This window comes from Phyllostomus hastatus, unplaced genomic scaffold (assembly GCF_019186645.2).
Source record: "Phyllostomus hastatus isolate PE091 unplaced genomic scaffold, TTU_PhHast_1.1 phas_contig_17, whole genome shotgun sequence".
Classification (NCBI taxonomy): Eukaryota; Metazoa; Chordata; class Mammalia; order Chiroptera; family Phyllostomidae; genus Phyllostomus; species Phyllostomus hastatus.
The window spans coordinates 26,031,906-26,046,367 of NW_025333664.1; the positions used below are offsets into that span (position 1 = coordinate 26,031,906).

The 14,462-nt window shown below is 42.0% G+C and overlaps 1 protein-coding gene across 4 annotated transcripts in view; it reads left to right on the forward strand.

The window, feature by feature from the left end:
• SHLD1 (shieldin complex subunit 1) overlaps window positions 1-14,462 on the forward strand; it is a 68,047-nt gene that overhangs the window by 4,165 nt on the left and 49,420 nt on the right. For 3 of the 4 annotated variants that reach the window (XM_045832866.1, XM_045832864.1, XM_045832865.1), the window contains exon 2: window positions 3,773-3,951. In XM_045832866.1, the coding sequence (XP_045688822.1) occupies window positions 3,777-3,951 (175 nt within the window). In that variant the 5' untranslated portion in view covers window positions 3,773-3,776. Of the gene's footprint in view, window positions 1-3,772; window positions 3,952-9,915; window positions 10,072-14,462 lie in introns of those variants that run through there. The other variant, XM_045832867.1, reaches the window with a different exon arrangement.

A 14,462-nucleotide genomic window follows, 5' to 3' on the forward strand; every position in this document is an offset into this window, starting at 1 on the left:
ACTGGATGGGAAATAAAGGGGCAGATGGACTGGAGGTAGGCTGGGAAAGTAGGAGCCTATAATTTGTCTTTTAATTATTACTATTTCAGTTATTGGAGTTAGACATTAGAGCACATTACTGTAATAAATATTTTGCAGGCCGAAATATATAATTTTTACGACAATTCTATAAGGTAGGCAAGCATAATCATTAAGCCATTTTTATAGATAAGGGAAATGAGGTTAAGTGACTTGCCCAAAGTGACACAGCTAAAAAGTGACAGCAAGGGTTCAAACTTTACTTTTCACCTTCAGAGACCCTGTGCATGTCTGGATATCTCTGCAGAGATCCTGTTGTGTTCCCACTTCTTTCAGCTAACGGTGTTTGAAAGTGCAAACTGATCATATCACACACCAACTCAGAAGCTTTCATTATATTGAAATTTAAATGGAAATAGTGTAAAAATAAGATAAATTGACAAATGAAGAGAGAGTTGGATAGATGGATAGTTATGTGATAACAAAAAGCATAATAAAATGTTAGTTGTGAAATCTAAGCAGTAACTATAATTCTTTCTAGTTTATGCTGAAAACTTTTGTGTAAAATACTGGGAAAGAAAAGCCTTAACTGAGAAAAAGTAAATGAGGTTAAACCACTTCTCTGTGGACGCTGATTGACTTGTATTTTAGGTGTGTAAGAGTCTGTAGAGTAACAGAAGAGTGGTTGCCTTCTCTTGGTGAGCAGTTTTTCTGTACTAGGAGACTTCCTATGCCTGCAGTCCCAGGCATCTCTTGCATTGGAAAATAATATTTAGATTGTGTAATTCAAGCCCTTTTAAAAGAGGAAAATATGCATTTGTGGAGAAGGAAGTTGAATAACAAAAGTTCTGGGGCAAAAGGTAATCATTGTATTCTACTTGCCAGCCTACATAGTTTCAGACCCTAATAAGAAGTGTTTCATCTCTACCCTATTATTGCTTTCTCCTGTACAAATTCACCGAGTCCCAAATAATGTGTTTTACATACACAGATACTTACTTTATAATTAAAGGATTCAGCCTTTTAGTAGACATTTTATTTCTTTATTTGTTCAAATGCCTAGTTTGGAATGTTTTTGACATTTAATATAAGTGATTATAAAAGAAAAGATACATATCATACCAGTGCACTATTAATTTTCAAAAAGGATTCCCCTTGTTTCATGTTGCTAGTGACACACCTTGAGCTGATGGTCCATGTCAAGGCACCTTGGCCGGCAGGCAGAATATGCTGATGTCATTCATTGACCTGTTTGTTCCCTTCCAGAGGCTCCAGAGCAGTGTTTGGTAACAGGCGCAGAGGGGCAGGAGCCACCCAGAGCCTGCAGCAGAGGTGTTTGCTGAAACTTCAGGCTTGGTTGGCTAACGTAACACGTGTGAAAAGATAGGACGTACTTGATCACTCAACTCCTTTCAGAAGCAATCAGCTGATGTCTTGGCTCACTCTCTTCCAGGGCGAATGTCTCTGCCAGAACAAATGTCACAACAGCATGTGATTTGATGTGCCCAAACAAGAAGGATCTTGCCAGGCCTCTCTGTTGATTTGTTTTCATCCACCTCCTGTCTGTGCCTGACTAGATCACAGTATGGGGGCTGTGCAGGCATAGAAGGCTGGGAGATCTTGGTGCTGAGTTCATCATAGCTTGGTACTTTCCAGATGGGTTTCCTTGGGCAAGTAACTCTACTTGTGTCTGGGTCTGACTGTCTGACTGTCTGACTGTGAATGAGAGTAATAATTGGAGGACCTGCTTCATAGAGCTGTTGCAGGTAAAGCTCTTAGGACAATGATGGCTTCCAACAAGCACCTGATAAATGTTAACTACTCTTATTACTATGCTGTCCATGTTATTCTGGAACTGCGTCTTTCATTCGACTTAACAAGTTCTGACTGTCATTTTAACAGTGGCGTATTCCATTATTTGGAATACTGCCTCCTTCCAACCCCATTTCTTTTCCTATCTTCTCTGACTCAGTTGGTAATACAACCCAGGTGCCACCCTCAGTGACCCACTGTTTCTCTTGGCTCCTTTATTCATTCAGTTATTAAGTTCTACTCTCATTTTCCTTCCTTATTATGTTCTTAATCTGCCCCCTGCTCTTGGCCGATAGTGCCCTGCCCTGGTTCACACGCTCTTTTTCTCTCACTGGGACCAGTGCAGGTGAATGAATTCCCGTTGTTTTTGAGATTGGCTGCCAGCAGGTGTAGGCCCTTCAAATCCTTCTGCAGATCTGACTATGTTCAGAAGTGTCAAACTCATTTTCACCAGGGTCCACATCGGCCTCACGGTTGCCTTCAAAGGGCTGAATACAATTTTAGGACTGTGTAAATGTAACTACTCCTTAACTAGGGGCAAGGAGCTCTACATTCAGCCCTTTGAAGGCAACCACGAGGCCGATGTGGCCCCTGGTGAAAATGGGTTGGACACCCCTGATTGTAACTCCTCTGCATGGTGCATTGGTGGCCCACAGCAGTCTCAATGTGTGGTGTGGTCTCTGACAAGATTTATTGATGACAACAACTTGCAATGCAGAGAGTAGCAGAGGATCTCGGGTCTCCCCAGACTCACAGTTATTTTACAGAGAGGTGGGCAGGGTTGGATGCACCACAAAGAGCTACACACTAGAGAACCCAGCCCACAGGTGGGTATAGACGCAGCAGAATGTAGACTCATTTTAAATAAGAAATGTCCAAACACTGAACCTAATAAGCCACTTTCATGGTCTCCAGAACTCAGCTAAAGAGTTTGTGTATCCAAGGACTTGATGTCCTTTCCAGACCTGGCACAGGAAGAGGAGAGGGTCCCAGCTGTGACCACATGGTTTGTCCCTCCCGAGTTACATAGTGCGTGACTGTTCCTTGACTCTCACTTTAAACTCCTGACACCCCATGTCATTTGTGGTTGCTCAAGCTGGTTCTTCTGGTGTTCACGTTGTCCTCTGGCCAGGGCCTGGCCTGCCTTACGCTTGGGGATAACCACCCCCCCACCCCCCACTCCGAAAACCTGCTGCCTCTTCCTGGGCTCTGCTCTATTTCGTCATTTTGTGGACAGGGTGTGTTTCTGTGTTTGGATCACCTCAAACTGTAAGTAACTTAAAGGAAAGGTCTATCACATTAACCTTTGTATCCCCAGGGCCTGGCACCTGGCCTGGCACGTTAAGTAATGGCTGAATGCATGGTTGAGTAGACCACAAAGGAAAATGCAAATCACCTATAATCTCACTAGCCAGAAATTAAACAACTGAATTGGTTACCAGTGAAATTAAGTTGGGATATACTCTTCCAGATTTGATTTTTCTAGCTATAGAGTTATATTTTTCACACACACACACACATCCCACAAATGATATTTTATTTCACAGAATCTGGATCAAACTCGACCTCTTGTTTTAAAATCTTTTCCCATCCAATATCTCATGAACAGTTTCCCTTCTCATTAAATATTCTTATAGTCCTTGGATAATAGTGCTGCACAGTATTTCATCCTTACCAGACAGACAGCTTATTTTCCAGCTGGAATTATTAATGCTTTCTTTATGTAATGAGAACATTTGTTTCTCATGCTGAAGAAATACGGTAAGCAAATACTAGATTCAAAGTAAAGATGAGGAAGTAAAGACACATTATTCTGGTTGTACTGTCCCTTGGCCTTTAAGATTCTGGGATTTTAGTCTGGCAAGTCGTGACTGCCTGTAATGGGGGTTCCTCTTTGCAATACCTTTTGTGTTGATTGTTTCATTTTTTTTTTTCATGGCAGGACTATGGCAACTCAGGAAGCCACTCCAGGCAGCCAGTCAGACAACAGTGCTTTGGAACTGCCGTCTGCTCGTGACATAAGAGATTACGTGCTGCAAGAAGCCAGCCTGGAGGCCCCCAGCGAAGCTGTTAGTTCTGTAGAAGCCCTTTCTATTTCTTCCTCTTCTGAGGTGGACCCAGGTACGAAGCAGGGTTTAAAATAAACTAACATTAACAAAAACCCCCAAACCTAACATATATAGGTATGCCATAGTTTGTTTCTCTCTCTCTGTGGAATCATTCATTGGCTCAGGTAGAAAAACATCTTATCTAGACAAAACTGGGGAGAGACTTCAAAGGACAGCCTCCCTGGCATAACCATCACAAAAAACTGTTTCCTGCAAGCCTTTCTTTTTTGGGGGGGTGGGTCTAAGTCCCTTTCTGATTTCCATCCAAACACATTCAGAAGCAGGGGAACACTTGGTTCAACAAGGAGAATGGAATTGTTTTTTTGGTTTTGTTCTTTTAAAACTTCAGAAAATAGCAATGTGGGCTAATTATGCATTGTAGGTAATAGTAATAAGGACTTTAGTATTCTTCATGTGAAGGATACTCTGGATTTAGGTAGCAACTTTTCTACAAGTTTCTCTGACTAAATTACCCAAAAGTCTGTTATTTAAGTTTAATGATAGTTGCTTGACTTAGTGACCATCTCTGGTTGTAAAGCTCACATCCTTCCCGTTCCTTGCCCAATTCAGACCTGGTGGTCCTCAGACCTGGATTCGGAGCCTGGCTCTATTCTTCCAGAGAATTCAGTGTGGACTCAGTTTTTATTTGTTACTGACTAGTGGATGAATAATACGTAAGAAAGCAACTGTCATTATTTAAAATTTGGTTGACAGTTCTAAAAAACGAGAAGCATGTTGAAATATTTATATTAGAGTATTTGTTATGTTAATAGTATAGATATTTCATGCAAAAAAATATTCTTTTAGAAACTCTTATAAAGGTCTAAATGTGGGAAGGTGCAGTCCACTACGAAGATAACCATTTTGTGCAGTATCAGTGATGGTGCTGGGTCAGATTGTCTGGCTTGAATTCCGGTCCTGCTTCTTCCTGTGGTTTGACCTTGAGCAGGTCACTTGGCCTCATCTGTTTTGGTTTCCTCATTTGTAAAATGGAGATAGTAACACGTGCCTCATTGTGGTGAGGGATAATGAATATGTATGAGGCAGATGGTGGACTCTTAGAAACCCAACTCTTCATAATCTCACGGCATCTGGGCCACTCAACACACTACCATGCTGACCAGGCTCTATACATTTGTGACCCTCCACCTCCAGGGGACCCTTCGTGCTGACCCTCCATCACACACCATTTTCCCTGTGTGTCCATTCTTCCGTCCTCCTGCATGACTATTTTGTACCTTCTCCTCTCCTTGCAAACCTCTGTGTCCTCCTCCTACAGCCTTTCTCTGATGACCTTACTAGCAGGTAACCTGATGAGCTGATTTTCTGTTTCATCAAGAAATCAGAAGCAATCAGAAAAGAATGACTACACACACTTCACATCCACCAGCTTCCTTCCCTCTTGTGTCTGTGGAAGACCAGTCCCTGTTTTAGCTTTCCCTTCTGCACTAGATCCTGTCTTCTCTCACCTGCTCCAGGTTATTGCTCTGGTAGTCGACTGTATCATTGGACCCCCACTCCCCATTGTTAAGTCCAGGAGACACTCCTCAGACCTCATCCTGCTTGCTCTATCAGCAGCATTTATACAGTTGACTTTATCGTTCTTGAATTCTTTCCTCACTGGGCTTTCTGAGAAGTAGCCTCTCATGGTTCTCTTCTTACTTTACTGTCAATTTGCTGTCAGTCTCCTTTGGTGGTTTCTTCTTGTCTCCCCAGCCTTTTAATGTTGGAGAGCCCGGGGCTGAGTCTTCAGATCTCTTTTCCACTGTCACTCACTTCCTGAATCTTACCCAGTCTGGGGGCCTTTCGCTCTCAGTACCTTGCTCAGTCTCACATCTCTCCAGCTTGGATCTCTAGCTTGACACCTAGACCATGTGTATACTTGACATCATCACTTAGATTTCCATTAGAGTTCTTATTTAAACAATACATTTTTGTTCTTTTTAGTTACTCTGATTTCTTAAATTTGACACATCTTAACCCAAATTCCCAGTACTCCTACCCCTTCCCCGGTCCCTTCTCCCTTCTGCACACATACATACACTTGTTAAAATTTGAGACTTTCTCATCTCAAAGAAAGCACTTCCATCCTTCTGTTCACTTAGACAAAAATCTAGGGGTCATCCCCAACTTCCCTCTTGCTCTTAAACCTCATATCCAGTCCATTGGCAAATCCTGTGAATTTTACCTTTAGAATAAATCTAGGATCTAAACAGTTTTTGTCATCTCCACTGCCACCACCCTGCTCCAAGTCAGTATCATCTGTCTTCTAGATAACTGTTACAGTCGCCTAAGCGGATTTTTCCACACCTTCCTTATCTTCCCACAACCCCTTCTCAACACAGCAGCTGGAAGGATCCTTTTAAAATATAAATCAGATCATGTTAGTCCTTGGTACAAAACCCCCATGGCTTCTCTTCTGACTCAGGCAAGAGCCCAAGCCCTTCCCCATGCCTTCTCTGATCTCACCTCCTCTACCCACATCACAGGACCAGGCCTCTGCCTGACCAAGCGTGTCTCTCTGCCCTGTGTGCTCACCCTCCTGGGAGGCCACCTCTGCCTCCTGTGTCTAAGAGCCAGCTCCCGCTGATGATCCTTTATCATACCCTTTCCAGCTTTATGCTTCACCACAGATCTAGTGCCATCCAACATCCTATGTATTTAGTTGTGGCAGCCTGGCCATAAGGCTGTGGGCCCAGGCTTAAACCTAACTTTTGTAAAGGATTCCCCATTTCACCTTGCAGTTGCCTCTGGCTATGGGCCTATCACTGACCTGCTCTCCCCAGGGAGGCTTTTTGAAGGGGCTGCCTACACTCCTTCATTCTATTTCCTCTGACAATTTTTCCTCATTCCTGGGTATGTGACCTTCGACCCCACTACTCACTAGGCTAAGCCTTCTCTTGTTGATGCCAGTGTGCCAGTGACCTTCACTAGGAGCTACACCTAATGGATACTTCTCTCCCCCTCTCTGTGTGCTCATGCCCTGGAGGAGGACACTAGTGGTATGGGACATGAGACTTAAGAGTACTTTCTAAGAAACAAATGAATTGGTAACAATCTGAGAGTATTAGAAAAACTGAGAAGCCTTATCATTGGGCACTTCAGTCTGGGTTCCCAAAGGTAAGTGAGGCTGGGTTACATTTGTCTAAATAAACAGCTCAGCTGTCCTTAACCGACCAACCAGCCACTTCTCATGACGTACTGGCAGAGTAAACAACTTGTCACTTAAGCCAGGCACAGGATTACGAAACTCCCTCCCTCTGCCCATCCTGCTGAGATAAGGCAGAAGGCCCACACCCCAAGAAGGTCTTCCTGAAATACTGTTTCTATCCTGTTCCTCTAAGTAAGTGCCTCTGAGATTTCATAGTGTACTTCTGCTTTCCTGCCAACTCCGGTCAAAGTCCCAGTGCCTTGTTTTCAGGACTCCATGTCATCTGGTGTCTCGGGTATTTGTTCAGAATATTTAACAGCCAGTTCAGCAGCACAACAGTATTTTAACACGTGGCAAGGCTGTAAGGTGCATGCCAGGTTAACAGACTCGAGAGGACCCTGCTCGAGTCTGACTGCTCGTGACACAGGCCTGCCACACCTGTTGGGTCTGTTTTTATGCTGAGGCAGACCTGAATGCCACAGCTGGGCTGCATCGTCCCCCAACTTGAAATGTGCCTCTTTCCCCCTGGTCAACTCCAGTCCACTCTGGAGACTGCTGAACTGAATCCATCAGTTTAGTCCTGAGTACATAATTGTCGATGGACATGAACTCCCTGCCTCGAAGATACTTGTTTCCTGTCTTTTTTGTTATGGGCTCAAGGAAAGCATAGAGTGAACAGAATGGGAGCCCCGAGTGAAATGGCAGATGGTTTGGATAAACGTCTTGAAAACCAGGTCAGAAAGCATTCCTGGAGGCCCAGTCCTATGTGCATTACTATAGCTTACTATAGCTTGATAAACCCTGGGGAGCTCATGTGGCATATGTCACGAGCGCCACCTGAAGCCTTTGTCCTGGATTGCACCCAACATATTTTCCAATATGGGACAGAGTTTCTTGGAGACATCACGAAAAGGAGGTGGAATGTCTCCGGCCTTTCCTCAGACTTGAACTTCTGAGATCAGTTGTTGGACAAATGGGTTGCATGTGTACAGTAAGTTGAATGTTAAACACAATGAGTCTTTGATGATGAAAGGCCCTAGCTGATAGACAGGTAAGCTGTTCTTTCATGCCCTCTTATTTTTTTTTGGAATCTGTCAACATCCCCATCTTCAAAGGCCATTTTATAACCTGTGTGTTTAGGCATTTCATCCAAAAAATCTGGTATTTAAGAGTAGATGAATATATCTTTTTTCTTTTAATGATCATGAGACATTATAAGCTCTTAAATCCAAAGTTTCAAAGTAGAATTTATGTAATTATGGATGTGTTGTTGTCATTTTTAATAGGAGTCAGGATATAGTTTAGATATGGAAATAATATTAAGGACTTTTTTAGAAGAAAAAGAAAATTGTTTAATAAAAATATATTTCTATGAGCATTCAAAATCCAAGTGTTTACAATAAGAAACTTTTAAAATAAAGGTTTCAAAATATGATGTGGTAAACAAGAATTAATACATATAGTAATTAAAAATTTGGATAATGAAAGCACAACAAAAATACTTAACAACATAGGAAATGTCCAAAGTTCTGTCTTTGGATACAACATGATAATTACATGTAATTCTCCTTATATTTTTTAGCACTAGAAGTATATTTTAAGATAAGGGAAAAATAACAGAGAGGAAAGAAAAGAAAGTGAAGTAAAATAGGTAGAAAATTGTTCATTTTAATAGTATGTGGAAATGATTCTTTGAAGATACAGAATAAATGTGTGAATGCACACAGCAGGCAAGCCCTTCAAAAGGATGTTGTCTCACTTTAATGAAAATTCTTTAATGAAAAGAGTAATGCTAAGTTTCAGGTACAAAGATTAACTTTTTCTCCTTAAGTTTTAGTGACTTTTTAAAATATGGACACATTTAAAAGTGAAGTAAAATGAAAAAAACTCACAAAACAGACAGTTTTCATGTTAAAATATCTTTTTACATTGAATTAAAAGACATTTTTTAAATATGTGCATTAAAATGATATGCAACCTAGTGTCTCACCACCTGGCACCCTCTGCACTGAACCTAAGATCCTGAGGAAGAGGCAGGGGATTGATGAGCCAGGTCTCTGAGAAGTCAGACAACAAAACCTGGTGCTTCCTGTCACGTATCAGGTTGATGGTTTTGGGGGGATTTTTTTGGAAAATCTGAATGTTTGTGTGACACCGCATCCCTGCATTTGCTACCACTTTCTGGATTGGATTGAGTTATGCAGATTCAGCCATGTAGACTTGATTTCAGGTCCAGAATGGGGTTTTGAACTCTGTGCTTGCTACTGCTGGAAGGCAGCAGTGTGTGCTGACTGCGTGGCCCAAGTAGTGAAGGAGAAGCCATCAGTGTATATGACGAAGGCCCACAGAGTTAGTGAATGGCGTAACCCCTGGGCGATGGCTTTCAGAATGTACTTCACACAGCCCTGTATGGGCTCCGTGGTCGGGAGAGGGAGGCAGTAGTGAATTTACTGGGGCCCTGGACTCTCTATTCTTGCTCATCCATGTTAGCTTATTTACTGTGTGGGTTTCCAGACAAGCATTCATTGGAAGAAAGGATGTCAGGACCAAAAAGAGTTTGAAAACACGAAGCTCAGCCCTGGCTGGCGTAGCTCAGTGGATAGAGCGCGGGCTGTGAACCAAAGTGTCGCAGGTTTGATTCCCAGTCAGGGCACATGCCTGGGTTACAGGCCACAGCCCCCAGCAACCGCACATTGATGTTTTTCTCTCTCTTTCTCCCTCCCTTCCCTCTCTAAGAATAATAAATAAATGAATGAATGAATGAATGAATGAATGAATGAAAAAAAAGAAAACACGAAGCTCACCTAGTTGTCTCATTTTCTACAGGGGGAAATTAAACCCCAGGATAATGAAGAAAATGAGCAAGGTCACCGAATAACCTGGCAAGTCCTATTTCCTAAGAGACCCTCTGTACAGACTACGCCTAACTGTGACTGTTCTGTCCCTTTAAAAAAATAAAATAAAATAAATAAAAGTTCTCTATTTTAGGCCGCTAAATTGTAGATAAAAGCCAATAGTCATTAGAGATGATAACAGTTTAAGAGTAGAATTATTTTTAAAGGCTCAAGCATGCTATTTGCCATCTGGGACATTTCTCATCAAGCCTCACTTTTGAGTTTCAGGGACATGTGCTGTGGGAGAAGAAACTTGTTTACTTCTGTGTACTTTGCCTGCAGTCACAGTTTTAAAAAGAAATCCCAACCAAGTTGAAAAACTGGCTGTGTTCCTCCTGACAGCCACGCCTACGGACATTTATCTTTTCAGGCCACACGAACAGCGGTGCCCACCCACATGGTCTGACTGGATAGTGCTCCTCAAGGGCTTCCCTAAGTGAACATTCATGCATGACTTGTTACTCAGCTGTGTCTTCTTAAAATATGAGAAAACAGCTTGATTAAAATTAGTTAAACACAGGGTCTGGCACAAGTAAGGCCTGTTTGAGTGTGGTGGGTGGGTCCATGAAGGTCTCACAAGATGGGCAGCAATTTGAACATTTCACCTAAAATGTCATATGGTGTGCTTGAGTGTGATATTGTTATGTTACAGAATGACATACTTATGATTTTGTAATGAAAAAGGGACACTGTATCTAGTATCTAGTCACTAGTATCATTCACTGTTACATATTTATAGGATAAAGAAGACCGTACACAATTGCCCTGGCTGCTGTGGCTCACTGGATTGAGTGCTGGCCTGTGAATCAAGGGGTTGCCGGTTTGATTCCCAGTCAGGGCACATGCCTGGGTCGCAGGCCAGGTCCCCAGTGGGAGGAGTGAGAGGCAACCACTCTTGATGTTTCCCTCCCACTCATTCTCTCTCCCTTCCCCTCTCAAAGAAATAAAAAAATAAAAATAAAAAAAAGAAGACTATACACAATTAAAGAGAAGACAGAAAGATTAATAGTTTGTCATTTATTATACACTCACATTCCAGGCGTCGTGCTGTGTATTTTATGTGCACTATTCCTTCTGATTCTCACATCTACCCCTGAGAAATAAATACTACTATAATCACCATGTTACCTATAAGGAAATAGAGCCTTAGAGAGAGGTTACATATTAATATGTCACCCAAAGAATGGTGGAAAGTTGAGATTCAAATCTAGGTCAGGCTGATTTCAAAGGCAGAACTTGAAAGAAATGCAAACACCCAGGTATGAGTAAGTCCTAAGTAGCATTGAGTCTTAAATACAGTTACCTCCTTCAGTCTCTGCTAGCTTCTTCCTGCTAAGTCAGAATACCATCAATATCAGCGCCCTCTTGGGAGCGACCAGCGTTGTTCACTGCCCACTGTGTTCCACTTTCAACCTCTCATCTTCCCAGTGTTGAAGAAGCTCTGCCTACCTGCAGACTAATCAGAGAGAAGTCATTGCTTTCTCAGTTAAATTTCTCACACCAGATAGGATTCAGCTTCTTATGTTAAAACCAAGGGAAGGGGAAAAAAGGAAGTCAGGAATTTTAACTCTGTTTGCTGGAATGAATGAAACCCTTGATAATTTTTTCTATGTAGAGAAATGTTCTCATCTGGCCTGGGAACTCTTCTTATTTTTGGCTCTTTGCCCTTTGAAGTTGCAAATCATGGTTTTTGTCTGCTGAGTGGCTGCGCTATACAGACCAGCAAGCTTCCTGAAATTTTTGATAGAGCTCGGTTTTGCTAACCTCAAACATATTAGCAAAACCCAGCTTATTGAAGCATAACTTTTAAGGATAAATGTTTTTAAATTCATACCCGTTTGCCTGTCAGGGTTAATGTTTTGTTCTCTGCTTCATCTAATCACAATGTCTGCATCTGCTGCCTTCTAAACTTAGCCCTTCACATGAGAGTAGAGAATAAGGGTGCAGTACCTGGCACATAGTAGGTGTTCAGTAAAGGCTAGTTGAATGACTAAATGAGAAACACATATAAGTGAAATTCAATGTGATTTTAAAATAGAATAAAGTATCACAGTACCTTGATTACCAATTTATAACTTTATCATCGTATTTAAGCTGGGATTGATCTTGTATTTTATAGGATGAGAATGTTGCTAAGTTAAATAGAATATACTCCTGCATAAGCCCTGCAAGTTCGTTTAACTCACTGGAAAAGTCTTTAGCCTAAACTGGTCTTCCTAAAGCCCCTGGATTTTTTCCTTAATTAAAAAAAAGAACAGCGGAGAAATGAACATCTGGGAGGAGTAAAATGCCACTGACAGCAGAAAATTACCACTACACTTCTCCGTCGTGAAGAAAGCATGTTCCCAGTGGAGGTGCTTCTTTAAGTTATGCAGCAGGTGTTTCTCCAGTCACAGTGTGAGGGCTTATGGCAGTAAGGATAGCCCTGAAGACTTTTTTAAAAACAGTGTTGTTAAGAAAACTATTCCTACCACATTTTATAGTATATGAGGCAGGTTTTTTGTTTTTGTTTTTTTTTTTTTTGCTTACAAAATAATGCAGTTGAGTAGAAAATTTGAATATATTTTAAAAACAAACAAGCAAAGAGGCTTAGTCCCATTTCTATATAATATATAATATTTAGTACTTATATCCAGTATTTTCTTTTACAAAGAACTCTTGGAAAACATTGGGGGAATATTAGGCATAGTATAAATTTAAAAACGGGGTAATTACCCACAGCCAGTGACGTTTTAGAAGTAAGGTTTGGGGGAGAAAGAGTTAAAATAACATCCCATGTTTTCAGACAGTGATACCTACACAGCTACTCTGGGTCTAGAACTTGATAAGTTCCTGGCAAGCTCTTGATTGGGGGCATAGTTTGAGTCTACTGCCCTCTAGTGGCTATGTTTTTACATATTGAGCCTTACTAAGAAAACGAATTTAAATGTACCAGATGTCTAAAGCTTTTGTCATTCATTCTTTGCAGAATCTTTTGCCTACTAGGTACCAGACTTAAAGTTGTTAGAGATTATTTACTCCTGAAATATGAGAAGGTCACTGGCTGGTGTGGCTCAGTGGACTGAGCACTGGCCTGTGAAGCAAAGGGTTGCAGGTTCAATTTCCAGTCTAGTGCACCTGCCTGGGTTGCAGGCCAGGTCTCCAGTAGGGGCATATGAAAGGCAACCAGCCATTGATGTTTCTCTCCCTCTCTTTCTCCCACTGTTCCCCCCCTTTCTCTAAAAATAAATAAATAAAATATTTTTAGAAAGAATTAAAATAAAAAAGAAATCTGAGAAGTTAACTTGTCTTAAGGTCAGCCATGTTAGGACTAGTTACTGTACGTGCATTCTGTAACCTGAAGACCCCTTTTCATTTAATTTGCTAGATTTATTGCAGGCTGGAATGCAGATGTAAAGAATGATGTCTGTTTTTTCTCTAAACATTTGCCAAGTACAAGTTGTGCTTTGAAAAAAAAAACAAAAACAAAGATAAGACCAAAGGGTTTAAATTTGTTTTATCTGATAAAATTATGGTAGCCTTAAAGGGTAAATGAAATTTTAAAAATCTTCTGGGATTTCTAATCTGACAAGATGGCATAGACCTGTTTCTCCCTGCTAAGTACAACTGTAAACCCTGGAAACCACGAGGCAACCAAAGGAGAACATGGGCAGGGGTAAGAAGAACAGGGATTGATGTGAAGCCCCAAACCAACTGACTGAAGGAGCGACACAAAAGTAGGGTGTCTTGTGTCTACCAACAGAACAAAGTGACCAGGACCTCATGCATCCTGACCTGAAACCCAACAACAAGAAGGGGCCCAGACAGACTCCTTTCTTCCCAGGATTGACCTGTCGTTTGCCCAATATCATCAGGCTAACCCAGCACCCAGAAAGAGGGAATTGTTAGGAGACCCATAACAGTAAGTGGCCATGGGAAACGGCCTGAGACTCCCATCCCCTGCTAAGCCAGACTTTGGTGGCCAGGAGGCACAAGCAAGGGGATTCTGCCAGTGCATGTATGGTGACCTGGCCTGGGAAGTGCCTTTGTCCCCATGGGTCTGAGACTGCCCTCCCCTACCTACATTCTCTGGGGCACCTGGGAAAGGGGATTCCCATCTAAATAAGCAGTCCGGCCTGGGAAGCCTCCATCTCCCAGGGTGTTTGAGATCTCTCACCCCACCCCAAGAGACTCCCATGGGCCAGGCCGGTCCTCAGGTAGCCCCAGCAGGACCTGTGGGAGCCTCAGCTGTAGCAGACAAACCAGGCAGACCCAAATAAACAGCACAGGCTCTGAACAGTACACTGTCACTGGAACCATGGCCCACCAAAGCAGGTCATGGCCTGCATGCCAAACCTAAAGAGGATGTTTGTGGGCTAAAGTAAAGGACCAAAACTCTCTCAACATAATATTCTCTAAACATAGTAGACAAAATGCTCAGGATACAACCAAAGATCCCCTATCTTGGCACCAAGAACTGAAAACCACAACTTGAATGAA